General features: G+C 43.8%; 2 protein-coding genes across 3 annotated transcripts; one reads left to right on the top strand and one right to left on the bottom strand.

Annotated features, from left to right (window-relative positions):
• Positions 1-69: 69 nt before the first annotated feature.
• Positions 70-6,918, top strand: fbxo30a (F-box protein 30a). 2 transcript variants are annotated; one of them, XM_071365240.1, is made up of 3 exons: positions 70-343; positions 2,590-4,798; positions 5,094-6,918. In XM_071365240.1, the coding sequence occupies exons 2-3, from the start codon at positions 2,645-2,647 to the stop codon at positions 5,295-5,297; spliced, it is 2,358 nt and encodes a 785-aa protein (XP_071221341.1). In that variant the 5' UTR covers positions 70-343; positions 2,590-2,644; the 3' UTR covers positions 5,298-6,918. The 2 variants fall into 2 exon arrangements, with proteins under 2 accessions (XP_071221341.1, XP_071221342.1); XM_071365241.1 differs by having other exon boundaries at positions 126-343; positions 2,595-4,798.
• Positions 6,593-22,695, bottom strand: LOC139553194 (coiled-coil domain-containing protein 162). Its single transcript, XM_071365239.1, has 28 exons — positions 22,446-22,695; positions 21,774-21,976; positions 19,095-19,247; positions 18,395-18,488; positions 18,074-18,208; positions 17,881-17,987; positions 17,665-17,776; positions 17,518-17,567; positions 17,133-17,309; positions 16,866-16,983; positions 16,188-16,362; positions 15,865-16,003; positions 15,473-15,623; positions 15,210-15,305; positions 14,835-14,999; positions 14,416-14,633; positions 13,855-13,993; positions 12,081-12,201; positions 11,762-11,874; positions 11,431-11,580; positions 10,924-11,145; positions 10,459-10,608; positions 10,192-10,326; positions 9,778-9,930; positions 9,361-9,570; positions 8,883-9,003; positions 8,387-8,496; positions 6,593-8,282 (listed from the first exon to the last, which is right to left on the bottom strand). The coding sequence occupies exons 1-28, from the start codon at positions 22,662-22,664 to the stop codon at positions 8,163-8,165; spliced, it is 4,056 nt and encodes a 1,351-aa protein (XP_071221340.1). The 5' UTR covers positions 22,665-22,695; the 3' UTR covers positions 6,593-8,162.
• Between the last annotated feature and the right edge of the window lie 4 nt (positions 22,696-22,699).

Genomic DNA, 22,699 nt, shown 5'->3' with positions numbered 1-22,699 from the left:
GATGTAGCTCGCTAAGTATTCTTGGGGTATTCCCCATCTATTTCAGGCGCACATCTCTAGCCAAACTTCGCTGTGGTCCGGGTCCGCTGAATGATGACGCAATCAACTTGCGCCACTTGTAGATATTAGCAGCTAGTCACAGATGAGCTTGCTAGCATTTTACAGCAGAAGTCACAATAGTGACTCGAGGCGGAAGAGACGACGTGAATATTTGTAGCTGACTAGCTAGCTACTACAACATTACTTACTGAACTTTTTGCTAATTGTGTGTGGCTAGTGTTACTGCCGAATATAAGGACAAGACTCAGAAATCAACGATTTGCTGTATCGTTATTTAATACGGGTAAGCCAAGTTGTATTGTGACATGTTTTTTTAGTTAAATAGCTAGCTACCAAGCTAACTTTAGCTAGCTCAGTGGCTGGCTAAAATGGGACATTTGGAGAGCCGCCGGATCCAACCTCCATCTCATTTTCACCCGTTAATCTCATTTTCACCCGTTAATCAATATGGGTTTTGTTAGCCGCTAGCTAGCACAGCTAAAGTTGGTTGGTGTTGCTAGCAACCTAACGTTCTAGAGTAATTTTTTTTTTTTTTTTTACCACTTTAAGTAGGCCGGACATTACACTTGCCAGTGGCAAAAATAACTAGTTAGCTGGCTCTTTAACTGTGTTTAATATTGTGTTCATCTAAATAGCCAGTTAGCGTGTTACTTCTTGGTGTTACTTGTGTTAGTTAGCTAGTTACAAGTCATTTGTTTTTGTTTATCTTGCGCAATCTGACATGAGGCCTGTGAAGCCAGACAACTCGGGCATACCCAGTCATGAACGGCTGTGTAACGTTTCCCCTTACATACACTGTCATGGTTGGCTGACAGTTGTTTAGACAGGTCACCAGGTTTTGTTGTCATCAAGCTTTGAGCAGGCCAGTAAGGCCACTGAACCGTCTGTATCATAAAATATTATGGATATACTAACAAGATACACGGAGTGTACAAAACCTTAAGGACACCTGCTCTTTCCAATACAGACTGACCAGGTGAAAGCTATGATCCTTTGATGTCACTTATTAAATCCACTTCAATCAGTATAGATGAAGGGGAAGAGACAGGTTAAATAAGGCTTTTTAAGCCTTGAGACATGGATTGTGTATGTGTGCCAGTCAGAAAGTGAATGGGCAAGACCAAAGATTCAGGTGTCTTTGAACAGGGTATGATAGTAGGTGCCAGGCGCACAAGTTTGTGTCAAGAACTACAATGCTGCTGGGTTTTTGTCAACAGTTTCCTGTGTGTATCAAGAACGGCCCACCACCCATTTTTACATTTGAGTAATTTAGCAGAAGCTCTTATCTAGAACAACTTACAGTAGTGAGTTCATACATTTTCATACTTTTTTCGTACTGGTCCCCCGTGGGAATCGAACCCACAACCCTGGTGTTGCAAGTGCCATGCTCTACCAAGACCTGCAACGCTGCTGGGGTTTTCATGCTCAACAGTTTCCTGTGTACATCAAGAATGGTCCACCACCCAAAGGACATCCAGACAACTTGACACAACTGTGGGAAGCATTGGAGTCAACATGGGCCAGCATCCATGTGGAACACTTTCGACACGTTATGGAGTCCATGCCACGACAAATTGAGGCTGTTCTGAGGGCAAAAGGGGCGGAGGTACAACTCAATATTAGGAAGGTGTTCTTATTGTTTTGTACACTCCGTGTAAATGTCTCTCCGCCCTAACAATAGGGGTCATTGTCCATAAAGCGGCACGGTGGGCTTTCTAGCTCCCGCCCATCCTTTCTTCGAATTGGTGGATACATCTCATTATTGTAATCCTTTTTAAAATATTTGATGAGGGTTGGTGACATCAACTGCCTGTATTCAATGGAGAGAGACGCTATGCTACTAGTCTCATTTCATGAAAATGCATAGCTATCTCCAGAGAGCTCTGATATAAAGTGTTTTTTCTCTGTTGCCGCGATGTTACTTGTCCTACTTATATTAGTACACTCATAACGACTTAAGGATTACTAAACTTCTATTTGGTCAAATAAGCTGTTAACCTCCATACAAAAACTCCTTGCTTGGTGGGCAAAACAACATGAAACAACAACACCTGCTGGAGGGAGACAGATTTTCCACAGAGTTGGGCTTCTCTCTTCCTCCCTGGCTTCATACAGCCTCAGCCAGGGGTTAAAGGTCATGGTCCTTTAGGCTAGATTCTAGAACTGGTGTGTTGTGACCATGTACTGTAACCCAAGAAGAGTGTTGTGAAATGTCATGTGGCAACTTAAAGATTTAGTAAACAGAAAGACTGAGATGGGAGCAGGTGCTAAGTTATAGAATGTGATGCTGGTCTTTTAAAGGCACGGGACTCCATTGCCACATGTTTGGTAGGTAGAGAGCTGGCCCTAGAACTATGTCAGTGGGATAATTTAACAAGACAGGATGTTTCTAGGAACTGGGACATGGCCTGGTTGCTTTTTCTATTCATTAACTGACTGTGGTTCAACTTGAATTTGTTCACATCTAATTAGACCTAAATCTTTACTAAAAAAGGTAGGATTTTTAAACTTTTTTTCTCATTATTTCAGGGCAGACCACTTCACTCATTCCTCATTTTAAATCTAGAATATCAACACCACAAAGATGGAGGCGCTCCATGCCCACTGCATGAAGTGTGTAAACCGGAGGTGTATGATCCGCCCAGAGACTGGTGTGTCCTGTGATCTCATTGGCTGCCCTCTCGTCTGTGGAGCCGTCTTCCACTCCTGCAAAGTGGAGGAGCATCATTTACTATGCCCGTTTGAAAGAGTGCCTTGCCTCAACACTGGTTTCGGGTGCCCTTTCACTATTGCTCGGCTCAAAATGGCTGAACACCTAGAGACGTGCCCGGCCAGTGTGGTGTGTTGCACCATGGAGTGGAACCGTTGGCCTGTGAGCTATTCAGACAGGAAGTCCTATGAGTACCTGAGCAATGTTGAAGTGGTGGAGCAGCTAGACATGGCCCTGGCTCTCCAAGATCAGAGGATGCTACTGGAGTCCCTCAGAGTCACCACCAACACGTCAAATAACGGATATAATAAACCAGCTGTGGAAACAAATGAAAAGATGGCTGATGTCGTGTCAAGTGTACCAGAGACTGCAGTTAGTAATGGAATGGTTGAAATGGATGAGGCTGCTGCTTTGACTAATGGAGTGATTGAAATGGATGATGAGTCCTATATTTCGGTACACAAAAAGAACTTAGCAGCAACCTTGGAAGTTCTCAGAAGTGCAAAGGACGTCAACTTGATCAATGGAATTATAAATGGGGAAAAAACAGAGCGAAATGGGGTTCTCCATAATGGAGAGAACAGTGATGATGACTTGAAGAATGTAGAGATGAAGGAGAGTGACACACAGTTGGACTGTGAGCTCGGAGCAGTGGGCGGAGTGTCCGTGGACTGTGGAGTCGGAACAGACAGACAGGGAGATGAGAGCTACTGGATAGAGCTCAATGAACGAATCAAGTCTTCAGAGGAGGTGGAGAAGGACGGCATGATGGGTCTAGCAGAGGTGGGTCCTCCTCTCAGTAACGGCTTCCACCATACAGGAGACGACCACAATCACTTGAGACGACGTGAGCGGATGGATCTGAGCAGATCTCCACCCAGACGCTCAGAAGTCAACAGGTCTTCAGACTTCAGGCCGGTGATGCCTTATCTCTCCATGCCTAACATAGTAGCACCACGGGAGTCCTCTGGGCCCCACCCTCCACCACTACCCATCCACCTGCCTCTTCCCATGCCTCTCCCTAATCTGGAACCCTACAACGTGCTCCAGCACCTGCCCTTAGAGATCGAAGACAGGTGGCTGGAGAGGAAACTACAGAACCTCCAGGTGCTCCGAGGGATGAGTGTGTTTACGTTTAACGGGCGCAGGGCTATGATGTCTGATCCCTATTTGTTCAGAGCTAAAATGGAGGACAAGTCAGTGGACACCTCAGACCTGGTGGTAACTGACGATCCATTGGGGCTCCATGGGATCGACCTGATCACGGCAGCGCTGCTCTTCTGTCTGGGGGACTCCCCCGGGGGTCGCAGCATCTCAGACAGCAGGTTTGTAGACGGTTATCGCGTCGACTTTGGTACCCAGACCTTCTCCTTCCCCTCGGCAATACTGGCCACTAACACCATGGTGGGGGACATCGCCTCAGCGTCGGCCTGTGATCACGCCAGCCCGCAGCTCTCCAACCCCAGCCCCTTCCACACCCTCAGACTGGACCTGGTGCTGGAGTGTGTGGCCCGCTACCAGACCAAGCAGCGCACCATGTTCACCTTTGTGTGTGGACAGCTGTTCCGCAGAGATGAGTTCTCCTCGCATTTCAAAAACGTTCACGGGGACATCCACGCCGGGCTGAACGGCTGGCTGGAGCACCGCTGTCCCCTGGCCTACTACGGCTGCACCTACTCCCAGAGACGCTTCTGTCCCTCCGTGCAGGGCTCCAGGATCATCCACGATAGACACCTGGGCTCGTTCGGGGTGCAGCCGGGTATGCCTCCCCGGTTCGGAGATAAAACTCTCCCCAGGAATGCCTGTCGGTTCGGCTCCACCTGCGACCACCTGAGCTCCCTGCCCTTCGAGGTGCAACAGTATGTGGCTAGTTTCCTGGATGGCTTCAGCCTGTGCCAGCTGTCCAGGGTCTCCCGAACCATGAGGGATGTGTGTGGCAGCTTACTCAAGTCCAGAGGCATGGTGGTGCTTCTCTGGGAGAACACACGACGGGCAGATGGGTCTTCCTCGTGGCAGATCCAAAACAAGGTTAGTCGCTCACTGCATTTTAAACATGTGCATTAACATCTGTATTGAATTTTACTTTCTTGCATTTCCCCATAAATCTATGATCAATGGGAAATTTCAGACAGTTTGAGACGCGCATGGGGATCTCAAGTTAGAATTCACTCCTATTTCCTGACCACTGAATGCATGCTGTCCTGTATTAACACAGTAATCAATTAGATTAAAGGCTTTGCGTTGCAAGCAGGCATACCATGTTACACATATAAACGTCTTCATTACAACTAATGAATTTCAATTACTCTCTTTTGTGAACCAGGTGTGGCGATTCAGTACGGCTTTCGGTACGGTGAACGAGTGGAAGTTTGCCAACATCGCCAATATGGCCGAACATCTGAAGAAGTGCAAGTTTAACACCATCACCCGTCGGGACGAGGCAATCCCTCTGCCCTGCATGTGCTTCACCAGAGAGCTCACCAAAGAGGGACGCTCACTGCGCTCAGTCCTCAAGCCAGTATTATGAGTTGCCCTATAACAGGGTTGGAGTCCATGGGTATGTCTGAATTGGCAGTCTATTCCCTATATAGTGCACTACTTTTGACCAGGGGCCATAGATATAGAGCGGCAGGTAGCCTAGCGGTTAAGAGCATTGAGCCAGTAACTGAAAGGTCGTTGGTTCGACTAGGTGGAAAATCTGCCTATGTGCCCTTGAGCAAGGCACATAATTGCTCCTGTAAGTCGCTCTGGACAAGATCGTCTGCTAAATTACTATTAAATTGAAATGTAGGAATTAGGCTGCCATTTTGGACTATGCCCATTTTCATTTCAGTCCATTCAGGAAGTTTTTACTGAATTGAAATGGACTCCAACCCTGCTCCATAATAAGCACATACAAAATGCTGCTTTTTTCCAGTCTTGACAGAAAGAACCTGAATCGTTTTCAATGCCACTTTGTAATTTCATATTGTTACCAATGTACTGAAGAGATTAACTTTTACATACTCTTGTCAATGTGTAAATAAAACAAATGTTACTTTATTTTTATATGAATAACTAGCAAAGTCAGTACTGTGCCACGTTGACAACGAAAGAAAGTGGAGCCTTATGATAAACACTTGCTTTCTGGTAATAAGAGGGTTCTGACAAAGATCTTTAATAAAGAGATTTTTCATTGACTCCCAGCTAGAGCGATTTACAACATGTTATTGTCGTGCACGGTTTTATATATTTAGGGTCATCATGGTTTGAGTTAGCGGATAATGTCATTACCTTATCTGAATTTTAAGATTCAGAGGAAACTTAATGTCCACACTACAGGCCATTATCAGAGTGGAACATTTTACTATGTAGCTATTTAACTCTGCAACCAGTATCAGACCGGACAACAATGTTGGCTGGTTAAATGAAGGGTGATTTGGTTGTCTTATCTACTTTCCTAATTTGAGAAATGGTACTTCTGTGAAAACCATTTGTGTGAATACTAGTTATTGATCTGTTTGAGTCCAGTGAATCCTGCAGGTCAGAGAACGTGGGCATACCGTAGTTTCTGGGGATGAGAGTTGATCAGGTTTGAAACTGATCGTGTCAACTAATAATCAATCATGGTCCTGTCTATAAGTTGTCATTTTAGTGTTCATCTTTATATTTTCCTCTTGGCACTACGTAGACACTGCTCAGAAGTTGCCTGCTGTGTCTCAGGGTTTGTAAAACATGCCTACCTCCAAAATAAGACCCTATTCCCCTAGATAGTGCACTACTTTTGACCAGGGCCCATTTTAGGGCTCTGGTCAAAAGTAGTGCACTATAAAGGGAATAGGGTGCCATTTGGGACGTAGACAAGACGCTGTATCAATAAGTGCTGGCCATTACTTGTACTGTATTGCCTGCTTCACACTACAGGTTCCACACAAACTGTACTGTACAGCTCTGCTTGGTTTTTGGTTTGGCTCTATAGTGTGATTCGGGCTCATGTGTAAAAAGATACACCAATCTACCAGTCCTCACATGGAACAGTCACTTTAAAGTCATGGTTATAGAGTGGGGTTAGTCAGGACTGATATACCGTTCAGTATTATTGTGTTTTATGGCAGTGTTTGTACTGACACATTAAATTCCATGTCCTCAATAGATCTAATTATCAATAACCTACCTATCGTTTGACTTTATTTTTCTCTGATTTGAGTATTAGTTGAAAATCTGTTTGGATTTGGAAGTGTGTAGAACAAGATTTAATTATTCGGTCAGCTTGTGCTGTAGAAATGAAGGCTGGGATTCAATCCGATCGTGAGTTGTAGTAATGCAGCTTTTAAAGGCTATGTTCGGAGCTCGCATTCCTGGTAAACGCTGCAGAAATTGGTTCAATTAAATGGTACATTGTCGACAAAGCGTAATCGGATTGGAGTCCAGCCTTAATTCATGGGTCTAAGATTCTGTTGTAGAAATTGAGGGCCAGACTTGGATCTTAAGGGCATAGTTTGCATCCTGTTAAAAAGTAAAAGACAATTTCTTTATTTGACCTTAAGTTCTTCTCTGAATCCCTGTACAGTTTATTCTACAGTTGTATTCCATTTTGTGGGGGAAAGACCGGTGCAAATTTTGCATGGTTGAAAACATGATTAGCACCCCAGATGGATAGTTTGAAACATTTTTGTGTGTTAACTTCCAAAATATACATCAAACGAGTGTGTTTTGTGATATTTTATTTGTATTGTCAGAACTCTTTTTTGTATTCTTCCACGCAACCCTTTTTTCATTTCCTTCTATTATCTGGTGTAGTTTCTAATGTGATGAACATGCCACAAATATTAGACTGTTCAGAGGATGCTATGATTTAACCTATTGATCATCCCCACATTATAGCCTGGTCCCAGATAGGTTTGTGCTTTTTAGCCAAGTCAGATGGTTAAATTCCAATGACTGTAGGCGTTGGCAAAACAGCATAAACAGATCTGAGACCAGGCTAACCATGTTTCTGCTCAAGTCACACAAACAATCCCCCTGCATGTGAGTGAAGAGATTAACAGTCATTCTTAACCTGATTTATCCATACAATGTAAGGTTGTTTCCTCTACAATAACCTTTTTAAAGGTGTGTGTGTGTATTGAGCCTGGATACACTGGGCCTATGTAGGTCTGTCTCAACTCTTTTATATTTGGTTTGTCTTACTACATTTGTATGGTAGCATCTGCAACAATGAGATCACACCAAGTTATAGCTTTAAACAAGGTGTCATACCACTGTTTTACAATGTTTTTGTTGTTTTAGCGGCCCAGGTGTATAAAGGTCCGTCACATACTGTGTATCATCTAGATCATTTTCATCAATAAACGTTTGTTTTCATTACTTGCTACAACATGGTTGACATTTTTCTACAAGAACAGCATAATTTTTACTGATGGTTGAGTCTCAGCTGCTGAAGGTGTGTGAGGAGACTGGTGGAGGTTGGGCCTCCATCGGTGAGGTTTGGTAGCAGGGCCTCCGTGGTGAGGATACGCATGCGAGACGGGTCCTGACAAAACACACAACACATACGATACATTTCTATTGGGGAAACGAAGCAACACAAAAGTTCACTGGTTACTAGGCTGTAATATGCCAAGAAGAGATACTCACTGTTTTGGGTCTCTCCAGCTGGGTGGTAGAATCCCTCTTGCCATCGCGTTCTGGATTTCTGATGCTGGATCTGTTGTGAGGGAAAGTGTAACAGGATGTCTGGCGTTGCCCTGTGAGAGAGAGCACAGGCTGAATCAATGGCTAGCTGCAGCATAGTGAGTTATTCATTAAACAGTGTGTTATGTTTTATACCCTACACCTGCAAGTTACTGGGCACATACACTACTCTAGAACTGCATAGCGTAGTGGTTCTCAATCCTGGTCCTCTGGACCCAAAGGGGTACATTTTTGTTTTTGCACTTGCACCACACACCTGATTCAAATCATCAAAGCCTGATGACGAGTTGATGATTAGAATCAGGTGTGTAGTGCTAGGGCAAAAACAAAAATGTGCACCCCTTTGGGTCCCCAGAACCAGGACTGAGAACCATTGCCATAGTAAGTTACTGCTATATGGAAAGGGAGTGAGTGGAACACACTGAAGCTTAGCCATTACCTGCTGTGGAGGTACACCTGGAGAGAGCAGTCTCAACGTCCTCCACCTGGCTCTGCAGCTTGTCCACCCGCTGGAAAGCCTCCTGTTTGAGGCTGCGTTCCTGATGAAGCTGGCCCTTCACCTAAAGCCACAGTGGGTGCCTGGGTTAATGTCCATTACCATTACACCAATGATCTAAACTTGCTATGTCTGTAATTTACGGTAAATGTGCTCCCTTCATCAGGGAATATACACATTTAGATAAATTATTCCCAGGGCCAGGGATTTTTTATGACCAGGAAAGGCCGGGCCCTAGTTTATACCTACGGGACACATACAATGTAAATGTTTAAAAGTCTGGGAACTTAAGTTATTATCCATCTCTGTTTTATGGTCCTTCAAGCCGGATGATGTCTGTTTTAGTAATACTAAAACAGATAATTTTATATTATCACACAAACAAATGTGTTTGTGCTGCAGGGATGAGAACGAGTGTCACCTGTCTGATGTCTTTGGCACTGCGTTGTCTCAGTAGCTGTCTGTCTCTGCTGCTCCTGTCCAGCTGAGTCCTGAGGTCTTGGAGCTGTCTGTCTCTGTCCCCCACGCCCTCTCTCAGCTGCTCCAGGCTCTGCAGGTGGTAGCTGTCCAGCTCCTGTCTGCTCTGGACCTCCTGAGCAGAGTGATGCCTCACCTCATGGAGCTCTGTGCTCTGTGGGCATAAACATCTCTCTACTGTCAGACCAGACAGGCAAATATCTTTAGATCTGGTTATTAAATCAGCTATGACAGAAAATATCACACTATTTACAATTATATAAAATGAGAAGAAAATGTCAAGATTAATTCCACTTGTTATCTGTAATGTTGTAAAAATAAATGCATGTGAATGATTCAGGGTGAGGATATAGCTAGCTACCTGTTTGGTGAGCAGTCTCTTGGTGCGGTTGTACTCCGTCTGACACTGTGTCATGGCCCGCTGAGTGACTTCCAGTTCCTGCTTCAGTACGATCACTTCCTCCTCTGACATCATCTTCATTCTCAGTGCCTCCCTCTGACAGGACATCTCCCTCTAGACACAACACAAGTCACAGTCGCACAAAATGTCAGCAAAAAACATGAAAAGCCACAGCCATTCCGGTGCAATCCATATGAGTCTGTACATTTGTATTTATATTACAATCATTGAGCAGAGGCTCTTATGCACAGGTTAACATCTGTGCATTCAACTTAAGTAGGTAAAATAATAAAACAACCTGCATGTCACGGTCATTGCAAGTCAATACACTTGTGTGATTTCGGGGACACAGCTTTCCAATCCTCCTAACCGTACCTGCTGGCTGTGGAGCAATCTACGGTGCAACTTGCCCTGTCCAACCACCTGTCTCCAGTGGCCCAGTGCCTTCACCTTAGACAGCAGGCCAGTCAGCAGACTGTTCTCCATGCTCAGGTCATGGAGCTCCTGCTTCTGAAGGAGGAGAAGAAGAAGAAAGATTAAGGAAGAGAATAGCTGTTAGTCCTGAATGCAATAATTATGTAAACAGCTGAGTCACAATTCAGTCACTTGCTTCGAAAACAACTTTGGGCCCAATCGTCTCACCTCCGACTGTGTCGTAAGAAGAGCTTCATTGCCTTTAGTGGAGCCAAACTTCTTCAGCTTGATGATGTTATCCACTCCCTCTCGCCTCACTTTGCTCACCAGCTGAGTAACATCCTGGTCCATTCGCACGTGGTACTCATCAAGCCTGGCCTGTGATCCATCCAAGTAAACAATAAAGTAAAAAGACGAGAGGGTGTGCGTTATGGTGCTTTTAGCATGTCAGTGATGTGGTCAAAAGTACGATGCGACCAAACACAAAGTATTTTCCAAATTAACCAGTGTCGTTATTGTGGATCAAAGTTAGTCAGGATCATTATGAGGTGATACTAAGACACTATAAGTTGCTCATACATGCTTATGTCAAGTCTTATAATGCATTCTAACAACATCATAATGCATTATTCCTTCAGGCTTTAGATAGTTACCGTTATGATAAAAAAGATAGGTTTTAAAAGCGTTTCGTACCTTCAGTTGAATGCAGGTGGAGAAAAGTTGTCGGACCAGGGAGTCATAGCATTGTCTGTATTTTAGGCTGATCTGCTGCTCCAGACCTCTCTGTTCCTCCTCCAGTTGGGTGACCCGGGTACGTAGGGCTGTGGTCTGCAACATCATCCCACGACAAAGCCCACTGACCTCGCTGTAAGGGTTGATGGCCTGGGACTGGGACGCCTCAAGGTTCTTCACATCCTTCGGGACAAATATTGTACAGAGAGAAGTCAAGAAGCACGAACTTAAAGATACGTTTGTGTGCTGTTTAGCAAATGAATGGTATAAAGCCCCGGAATCAAACGGGTTTGGAACCCTGCTCCCCTGATAACTAACCTTGCCTGACACCGGAACACTAGGGTTATCTCCCAGAGGTTCTAATCCCAGTCGTTCACACATATACTGTATTACCAATGAAAAAAGGCATTGCATATCTTGACGCGCATCTTATACGCTGAACTGCTGAAGTACAGTAGAGTAGGATACCTGTTCTCTGCGGTAGAGCAGCTGGCTCTCCTGCCGTAAGATCTGTTCATAGAACTGGGAGTAGAGGAGGAAGCTGCTGCGTTCTCTCTCCATCACAGAACGGCCCAGAGTGGACAGACACCGCTGGAGGTGGGCCGTGGGGAAGGTCAGCTGGCAGGAGATGTATAACATATATATTGTCATTAAACTCTTCTCATGTTCTCGGTGCTTGGAACCTATGAACCTGCGACTGCCATTTTTTTTTTATTACTGAGAAAAAGGACCAGACTGCTACCAACTGTTTTAGGGCTATTGTCATGCCTGTCCATCCATTCTGTGTTGGGTTTCTCACCTGTCCCTCCTCCGTCTGCTCAGCACACTCCATTAGCTGCTGGGTGAAGCTTTCCACTAACTGAGGTCTCTCTGGGGACAGACTGTGCTTCATGGGGCCTTGCTTCCACAACTCTGGAGAACAGTCGTAACAGTGATAAGACAACCATTACAGCTAGAATCTTTAGACTCACACTCGTAGCTGCTTAACCTGTTCATGATGTAACAGTAACATGTAGAAATGTAAACATATTAAAATGTTTTAAAAGAACAACAACAGAAATCCAGATCCAACATTGGTTACTGTCTTCGTGAGACATCCTGAGAGGTGAGTGGTGTACCTGTGGGGAGGCCTGTGTCTTGGCGTGCCCGCTCGGAAATCACCAGGGTCAGCTCTCTTGTGATCCTCCTCTGTACCGCTCGGATCATATCACACTCTGTACTCTCCAGCAGCCTGAGCAACTGAGACACCATGCACAGACTCAAAGAGTCTTGTTTACCATATTACAGATATAACCTATTGCTCAGTCCGTAGAAACTGATTGAGCCACCATGCATAGAGTCAACAGAGAAACCAATGTTCATGTTAATCCTCATCTTCATTACACAATTTATAACCTATTCCTCAGTCTGTAGCACTACTCGACTAGTCTGGGTTCCAACCTTTAAAAAATGTTTTATTTAAAGTTTATTTAACTAGGGAAGTTAATTAAGAACAAATAATTATTTACAATGACGGCCTACCAAGAGGCAAAACGCCTCCTGTGAGGAAAGGGGCTGGGATTCCAAGTAAAAATGTAGGACAAAACACACATCATGACAAGAGAGACACACCACGACACTACATAAAGACAGACCTAAGACAACAACACAACACGGCAGCAAAACAACACGACAACAGAACATGGTAGCAACACAACATGACAGCAACACAACATGGTAGCAACACAACATGGCAGTAGCACAACATGGTAGCAGCACAAACATGGTACAAACTTGGTTAGGCACAGACAACGGCGCGAACAGCAAAAAGGTAGAATCAACCTGAATCACGGCTTTATTTCGTGAAGTGAAACGATAGTGAAACGTAGCGTGGATTCAGTTTGGGACCCAGACTACTACGGTATAGGGATTGTTCCACGAATACGGTGCCTTTTATGTCCATCAGACATTATGTGTGTACATTTTGATAAAACACTCAAGTTAACAGTTGGATCACGTACACCGAGTGTACAAAACATTAGGAATACCTGCTCTTTCTATGACAGACTGACCAGGTGAATCCAGGTGAAAGCTATGATCCCTTATTGATGTCACTTGTTAAATCCACTTCAATCAGTGTAGATGAAGGGGAGGAGACAGGTTAAATAATTATTTTTAAGCCTTGAGACTATTGAGACATGGATTGTGTGTGTGTGCCATTCAGAGGTTGAATGGGCAAGACAAAAGATTTAAGTGCCTTTGAACGGGGTATGATAATAGGTGCCAGGCGCACCAGTTTTTTGTCAAGAACTGCAACGCTGCTGGGTTTTTCACACTCAACGGTTTCCCGTGTGTATCAAGAATGGTCCACCACCCATTTTTACATTTTAGTCATTTAGCAAACGCTCTTATCCAGTGCGACTTACTGTAGTGAGTTCATACATTTTCATACTTTTTTTATACTGGTCCCCCATGGGAATCAAACCCACAACCCTGGCGTTGCAAGCACCATGCTCTACCAACTGAGCCACATGGGACCACCCAAAGGATGTCCAGCCAACTTGACATAACTGTGGAAAGCATTGGAGTCAACATGGGCCAGCCTCGATATGGAACACTTTCGACACCTTGTAGAGTCCATGCCCTGACAAATTGAGGCTGTTCTGAGGGTAAAATAGGTGGCCGCAACTCAATATTAGGAAGGTGTTCTTAATGTTTTGTACACTCAGTGTACATCTACGCTCTACCTAAACTAAATCAAATTTGATTGGTCACATACACATGGTTAGCAGATGTTAATGCGAGTGTAGCAAAATGCTTGTGCTTCTAGTTCAGACTAAACCGCGTTAAAAGATTCCAATAGAGGTCAGGTGTGTGAGTGAGCTATCATGGTGTGCTGCAGTAGTACAGTACTTGGAATGTCTTGATGTGAACCTCGGAAGCTCCTGCAGGAGGCAGTAGAGGCTGGCTGTCAGACAGCAGAGCCTCAAAGTCCTTCTCTTTACCCATCTGTTGAGCCAGGGCTCTCATACTTGGGTACTGGATGTCTGCTCTGAAATGTAGAAGCATGAGACCCACTGAGCTACATATTAACGATGAGACCACATCATCTCACAGGCAGGATTAAAATGACTTGATTTTGATGAACAATGAACAATCAATTCTGTATGAAAGTTTGTTAATGTCACTGTTGTTTATCCATCACTGTTCACAAACCCTGATATCACCCCCCCCCCCCCCCATGTATTCAAATCACATTTTATTGGTCACATATTTAGCAGATGTTATTGCGGGTGTAGCGAAATGCTTGTGTTCCTAGCTCCAACAGTGCAGTAGTATCTAACAATTCCCAACAATACACATACATATTAAAGTAAAATAATGGAATTAAGAAATATATAAGAAAAATGTATTGCATGGTATGTCAGAATATTCCATCAAGTAAAAACTTTTTCATGGGCAATACTAACTAACCTGTAAAGTCTTGAGAAGTGCCTGTGGATCTTCATGGTATTGATCTGTTCAACCCCTAGCTGTCGCCTTCCCCAGCTCTCCTTAAACACCTCCAGCTGTTTGGTTAGGAGCAGGAACCCCTTCAACACAGACAGCACCTGGAGAGGGTCCTGGAGGGGACCAGAGGAGATCCCCTTCTCTTCTTCATCAACACTGTCATCCATACTGCTACCATCCTCCTAGTATTAAGACACAATACTGTCAGCCAGTGCAAAAAAACCTGTTCACGGCGTTGCTTACAAGGTGCTTTTTCTGGCGGTAAACACATGTTACATACATGTTTAGGCCTACATGTGTTTTGAATGCAATTATGTACCTAGTAACCCATATATTTTAACACACCCCAAAGAAAGGATCTTCTAACACGTATGTAAATATACTTCCTCGGGCTTTCCACGTGAGTCCCCCGCCTTGTTGTCATGGAGACGTAGCGGTGCTGCCCCCCTCCCTCCGCTGTTCAAGACATCCTCCATTAGTAGAGACACGCCCAGGATCGCTCCATTGGCCTCCATCCTGCTGCGGTCACCCAGCCCACTCAGACACAGCTGGATTACAAGCAGCATAAGACCATTAACACCCACAATATAGTCATTTAGCATCGTAGATACTCTTATCCAGAGCAGCATACAATGCATTCAACCAAAATAGATAAAACAATCACTATCATGATCATTTCTAGTTGCCTCTATTTGCTAAATCACTTGCTAGAAAGAACAGAAAAACAAGAAATATCATAAAGGAGAGTAGAGCTCTACCTGCATGCAGTACTCAATGGGTGGGATGCCCCAAATGTCTACAGAGTGCAATCCATGACACACCAGAAAACTTCTCCATGGGTACATCCTTTGAGCCTAGAGAGCACAAATACATGATGACCTCACAATTGTCTAAGAGTACAACCCTGCCCGAGCAGTGGGTAACCATCAAAAGTAGCATTAACTATACTGTGTTTCCCATTTACTCTGGATAGTAACACAAACAGTGTCTGGGCTTTAGAAATGTAAACTTTATTACAAACCCGGGGGCTGTGAGGCTCCATTGGCTCTGGTAGAGACAGTAGAGAACTGTGATTGGTTCTGACGCTGTCACTCAGCGCAGGGAGGGCGTGTCCCATGTTGTCACTCACGCTCTGATAGGCTACGATGTTACCAGAGGAGAGAAACGCCTCTCTGAGAGAGAGAGAGAGCGCGAGAGAGAGAGCATATCAAATACTTTGTGTTTTCACTTTTGGTTTCCATTGGTCCCATTGAACTGATTAAGCTAAATCAAGCTCAAGCGTTTGAAAGTTGTTGACACAATGTATTTGACCATGGTCTGGTTCTTATGCTAGGAACACTCATACTCCATTACACTTCTCTAAACCTACTCACTGATGGCATATATCAACCTCTTCTACCTTTCTCCACTCACCTGATGAGGTGCCTCACAGCGGTGTCGTACTGCAAGAAGAGCACGTGTCTCCGTAGTTGCAGCAGGCGACCCACAGCCTCAGGGCTACCAGGGTCACAAAGAGAGTCGACCTGTTTCTGGATCTCCCACAGCTCTGCACCTTAACGATAATAACATGGTCATTTAGCAGATGCTTTCATCCAATGGGACTCACAGAACTGTCAACGTTGACAGTGACACGGATAGTATATGTGTTCCACGCGGAAATCAAACTCACAATCCTGCACCATGATTTAACCCACTGAGCCATTGGAACCACAGGTCTCTTTATAACCAATGCATACCGATGCCTTCAGTGCCGCCCCAGTCAGCTGTAAGCTCTCCCCCTCCTGCTCCTCCTCCTCTCTTGGAGCTGAAGACTCCTGGGTTCCCCAGTCGGGCGAAACTGACCAGGTAATAGATGATGTCATGCAGGGCAGACACTATCTCCAGACTATGGTGAAGAGCCCGGCTACATGCCTGTAATGCAACAAAAGTAAACAAGTTCAAGGTAAAGATCAACGTGCTCTATGCAGAGATCACCAACTAGATTCAGCCAAAGGCTGATTTTAATTTTTTTATGGCTGGTCGGGGTCCGGAACATAGTTAGAAATAAATTTGTAGACTGCAAATTGACCGCAGTAAGCCCAAACAGATGTTGCTTACGTTTGTATACGATCACGTGTCTCTCTATTATGAGTGGGAGTACTTGGGAACAGATTTCCTAAATTACTTTTACAGCCTTTTATGTCCAACAATAAAAAAAATAAAAAAAAGTTTTTTTAAATCCTCCGAAAATTTATGCAGCCAAATAAAACCGCCAGTTAGGAAACCCTGCTCTAGAGTCTTAGAAACATTCCAAGGCCATGGTTTTGTTTTTTACTGATATCACAAGATCTAATTTCAATCCACTACTCCATGCATGTGTCTGTCTGTGTCCATCTGTAGGTTAACATAATGTAAAGCAGGTTAGAACCTCTCACCGAGTCCTCCAGGGTTCTGAACATGAGGAGAACCTCAGTGTAGTGGGGGAGGAACCACAGGTTGAGGAACATTCTGCCGTCAGCTGACAGCAGGCGCCTGGGACGCCGCTGGAACTTCCTGTCCAACCAAGTGGAACAAAAATAATCTCTGACCTCCAACCGCAGAGACACTCCTAAAATATTCTCTCTGTCAGCATATGCAAGGTTTTCTGAAGTAAGTATTCTTATAATTTCATGCTATAAAACGCTCTCTCACACTGGTTTTACCTGGGGTCAGGGTGAACACCTAGTCCTGAGTCCATATCGCTTTTCAACACATGGTCCTGGCCAATCAGGAAGTGGGACTGGCGGATGTCTGGGAGCTCGTCCAATAAGGTGGTCAGGCTGTGGTACAGGCCTATAATCTGCCCTCTCACACAACACTGGGACATACGCAAACTGAATCTAGGAAAACGTTGACAGACACAGAACACGTGTTACAGGTACACCTGGAGGAAAGTTAGACTTCAGGTAAATAAGTCCCCAAAATGTGATGAAACAATCGTGTCTCCTGTGAATAAACACTTCCAAATGAGTCATGCTAGGAAGCTTCACTTTAACATGTCTGAACATGGCAATCATGATTGTCAACTTCTACTAAAGATGTACATACTTTCGACAGAACTCAATAATCAGCCTCCTCTTGATTTTTGCTACTTCATCCTGCGGTGAAAGAGAAGGTCATGAAGGTAAACAATCAAACAGTCATATCTGAGATCCAACATAGCTTCCTGCTCCCTCTGACCTCTATGACACTTACAGGGTTCATCATCACAACACCCATGATCTGTCTCCTCTTTATGAAAGAGTTCAACATCTCATCTCGTGGACCCACTTTCTCCAGCTGGATGGAGACAAACGCCTCAGTCAGCCTTGAACAAACACAACAGTCAACATCACATAACATAATAATTATATTTAACTGTAGTAATATTGATCATTACAAAACATGGCCATCATTGACCCTCCAACTCACCTCTCCCTGGTTCCTGCACCAGTTATCTCTGGTTCACTTGTATCTTTACGAACTTTGGGACCCTGCTTAGCTAAGGAGTTTGCATCGCCACTAGAACAAAAAACCTCCTAAATCAAAGAGAGAGAAAGAGAAGTAATTTGATCCCAGCAAACCGGCCACTGGATTAAAGTATATGTGTAGTGATGTAAGGTACCTCTGGAGAGCCTGTGAAAGTCTCTGACCAATAACATAGACATGCCTGCTTCACTGCACCAATCAGAGCGTTCTTCTGAGTCACCTGACAGGCCAGGGTCACCTGCAGGTTCTCTATGGCTGACCTATTCATGAGCTGGAGAGATGTAGAGAGAAGACATGGACTGAGGTGACACCTATAAGATCAAGTGCGAATCATAATGGGTAACAGCTATAATATCTCTTCATAAAGGGCAGGATTCTGTCTTGACATTGATTTACACAAAAGCTGTACCCTCTTATCTCAACTCTGAATCAGGCCCAAAGTCTCAGTTGACCTTACATGCACTACTGCCTCTTCAGAGTAGAAGCTGAATTTTCCAATCTGGTTCTCATCAAGCTCCTGGATGCTCAGTGGAAACTTAGACGGAGTGTACCTACAGGAGTCGGGAATAACAAACATAAGAATATAGCTGCGAGCAGCAATAAATAGGGTTCACAGGATGACAGAAGGGACACATGATCAGGATAACAAAGCAAGCACTCTATCATGTAGGAACTCATGAGTCTAAATACAACATCTGGAGTGAATTTTAATACCTCAGCCATCCTTTGACCAATCCCTTAGCTTTTCTCAAACTAAGTTAAGACACGTACCATTGGCCTACAATCAGAATGTGGTGTCATTTGGTCTACGGTTCATGAGAAGAAGATTCTTTGCATATTTTTTGCATATTTTAGCAAATTAGCATATAGTGTGGTATCGTGTGGTCATTGGAATGCAGCAACGTTATTTTCTCTGTTTAGGGGTTATTATTTTGACGAGTCCAAAGACCAAATGTGGAGTGAATATGACTTTTAGTCCACGAGAAGAAGATTTTTTATGATTATTTTAAGCGTTACATAGTCAAAAAAGTGAATTGTTAATAGTTCCCTTATTTTTCAAGGTCTACCTGTAGATATCATACAATTTACTAAGAAAGAAAAAGAAGTTAGCTGCACATCTATCTATGTTAGCAGAGTAAACAGGGTAAAGAGGGTACCTGTCCATCCAGCTGTCGTCCTGCAGTAGTGCCGTAACAAACAGAGGTCTATGCGCTGCCTTGTCTCTCTGGACAGCAAACTCAAACTGCTCCGGGCGCACATACAGGTGGAACTCATCAAAGCCCAGCTCCAGAGCTTGTGTTTTGTATAACCTAGGAGAGCCAGACCATAATATGAACACTACAGAATGGAAATTTCATGTTTTATACCATAAACATATTTAGTAACACTTACCTCAAAGCCTGCAAATACAGTGACGATAATCTCAGCGTAATGTCGTTTCAAATTAAATTTCCTGCAATTATATGCATTTTGCTATGGCTAATGCTGTGTTCCTCTGCTCAAACGTTATAACAAAATCAATGGGCATGTGGATTGAATGCCCTTTTTTTTAATGTTATTCTCCCTGACTGTCTAGCTTTTCTTTGGTTGTTAGTTCTCAAAGATGGTATCATTTAATATATGCACTACCGTTCAAAAGTTTGGGTTCACTTAGAAATGCCCTTGTTTTTGAAAGAAAAGCATTTTTTTGTCCATTAAAATAACATCAAATTGATCAGAAATACAGTGTAGACATTGTTCATGTTGTAAATGACTATTGTAGCTGGAAATGTTTTTTTTTTTAATGGAATATCTACATAGGCGTACAGAGGCCCATTATTAGCAACCATCACTCTTGTGTTCCAATGGCACGTTGTGTTAGCTAATCCAAGTTGATCATTTTGAAAGGCTAATTGATCATTAGAAAACCCTTTTGCAATTATGTTAGCACAGCTGAAAACTGTTGTTCTGATTAAAGAAGCAATAAAACTGTCCTTCTTTAGAATAGTTGAGTATCCGGAGCATCAGCATTTGTGGGTTCGATTACAGGCTCAAAATGGCCAGAAAAAGAACTTTCTTCTGAAACTCGTCAGTCTATTCCTGTTCTGAGAAAATCCATGCGAGAAATTGCCAAGAAACTGAAGATCTCGTACAACGCTGTGTACAGTACTACTCCCTTCACAGAACAGCGCAAACTGTTTCTAACCAGAATAGAAAGAGGAGTGGGAGGCCCCGGTGCACAACTGAGCAAGAGGACAACTACATTAGAGTGTCTAGTTTGAGAAACAGACGCCTCACAAGTCCTCAACTGGCAGCTTCATTAAATAGTACCAGCAAAACACCAGTCTCAACGTCAACAGTGAAGAGGCGACTCCAGGATTCTGGCCTTCTAGGCAGAGTTGCAAAGAAAAAGCCATATCTCAGACTGGCCAATAAAAATAAAAGATTAAGATCACAGACACTGGACAGAGGAAGATTGGAAAAAAAGTGTTATGGACAGATGGATCTAAGTTTGAGGTGTTCGGATCACAAAGAAAATGAAAAGATGCTGGAGAAGTGCTTGACGCCATCTGTCAAGCATGGTGGAGGCAGTGTGATGGTCTGGGGGTGCTTTGGTGCTAGTAAAGTGGGAGATTTGTACAGGGTGAAAGGGATCTTGAAGAAGGAAGGCTATCACTCTATTTTGCAACGCCATGCCATACCCTGTGGACGGCGCTTAATTGGAGCCAATTTCCTCCTACAACAAATGGCCCAAAGCACAGCTCCAAACTATGCAATAACTATTTAGGGAAGAAGCAGTCAGCTGGTATTCTGTCTATAATAGAGTGGCCAGCACAGTCACTGGATCTCAACCCTATTGAGCTGTAGTGGGAGCAGCTTGACCGTATGGTACGTAAGAAGTGCCCATCAAGCCAATCCAACTTGTGGGAGGTGCTTCAGGAAGCATGGGGTGAAATCTCTTCAGATTACCTCAACAAATTGACAACTAGAATGCCAAAGGTCTGCAAGGCTGTAATTGCTGCAAATGGAGGATTCTTTGACGAAAGCAAAGTTTGAAGGACACAATTATTATTTCAATTAAAAATCATTATTTATAACCTTGTCAATGTCTTGACTATATTTCCTATTCATTTTGCAACTCATTTCATGTATGTTTTCATGGAAAACAAGGACATTTCTAAGTGACCCCAAACTTTTGAACAGTAGTGTATATATATTTTTCAATATCTTTCTGCCCTTGAAGCCGATACGTAAAGCTTATTAAAGAGCAGTAATACTAGCAAGAGCAGTGTGCGTGTTTCTTATTTTCTCTCATCTTATTCAACTGTTACCATGCACCTGCAAAAAAAGATAGCTCAGATTTGCGAGTGGCTTTTGAATTTTGGTCATTTGGGTTGACACTGAAACTGTTTCTCCATCCCGAAAATCACCACTTAGACGGCTCGCCTAAGAATTTTCATTACAGGAAAAAAAAACTTTAATTAGCTCTAATGACTGTAATTTCCTCCATATTAAAGGGATAGTTTGAGATTTTGGCAATGAAGCCCTTTATCTACTTCCCCAATGTCGGATGAACAAGAATAGCTAGCATGCTAACTGTTCCTGTAGACTTCCAGTCATTGCGCTAAAGCTAGTAAGCATTGGCTCATGAAACTACCTCTAACTTCCTTCATACTGGACGCAGAGACATAAAAATGGTATCCACGGTGGTATTCTGCTGCAGCTAGCAATATTCATAAAATAATAATAATAAAATAAAAAATTCAAAAAAATATATAAAAATCGCAGACCCCCTGCAGTACATACCCCTGAAATAAGTAACTAACTACAATCAATATAGGAAGAATCAACTCAACTGTGCCAGATGTGCAGTCTCTGCTGCTGTCTCCATAAGGCGATGGCGGATGGTGACTAACTCCAGCAGCTTGGAGAAGGTTTCCACAGCAAAGAGCTGTTTCTCCTTCCCCTGCTTCATGTCCTGCTCCTCAGCCGACCTGATCAGAGAGACCCCCACCGCTCGGACCAGGGAGGGGTCCTCCATGAAAACATCTGAAAACAACTGGAGCGAAAGAAAAAAATGATTGCTGATTGGTGCTGCGATCTGTTTGCAATCATTGCACATAGTTCACAAGAAGTCTGGAAGTTGTGGAGAGTGGGTAGGGGGTGTTGTGTTTGTATAATACTATTGTGCTGTGTTTCAGATATTGTTCAATGAAAAACATTGGACACAAAACAACATCGACCACCGTAAATGTCAGGTAATATCTGGTCCCCACTGTTCATGTAATCGTATTCATTATGATTATGAGGATTAAAACGGGTCCTAGATCAGATAAACGTTGAATATGTGGCAGAAAGTAGGGAACTTTGTGGAAACGAACTCAGTCCAGCACAGGACTGGGTCACTTTCAGTTTCATTTCCTGTACACTCTGAGGTCTTCATGGTTAGTCCTGCCTCCTTATCACACAACACCCTCATAAACACTGTGAGATGGATAAAACAGCTGTCATACAGATACTCGACTCACATCCTTTTGAGTTTGAGAGCTATAGTAGGCCCCGGGAGGATCCAGGGAGTGCCAGTGCTGCAGAGCCCGCTGTAGGAGTCTCTGTTCCAGGGTGACTCTCTCCGTCACCCCCCTGGCACGGTGGAGCTGGCAGAGCTCAGTGTGAGCCTGGGTCAGGGCCTGGTACATTTCAGAGGCCAGGCTTAGGGAGTGGTGCACCTCCAGAAGGAACACATTCATCAGGGCGGGACTGGTAGCAAGAGAACAGACAGGCA

The sequence above is a fragment of the Salvelinus alpinus genome, chromosome 25 (assembly GCF_045679555.1).
Source record: "Salvelinus alpinus chromosome 25, SLU_Salpinus.1, whole genome shotgun sequence".
NCBI lineage: Eukaryota > Metazoa > Chordata > Actinopteri > Salmoniformes > Salmonidae > Salvelinus > Salvelinus alpinus.
The sequence above is the reverse complement of the archived record's forward strand: the minus strand, read 5'-3'. Positions and strand labels throughout refer to the sequence as shown.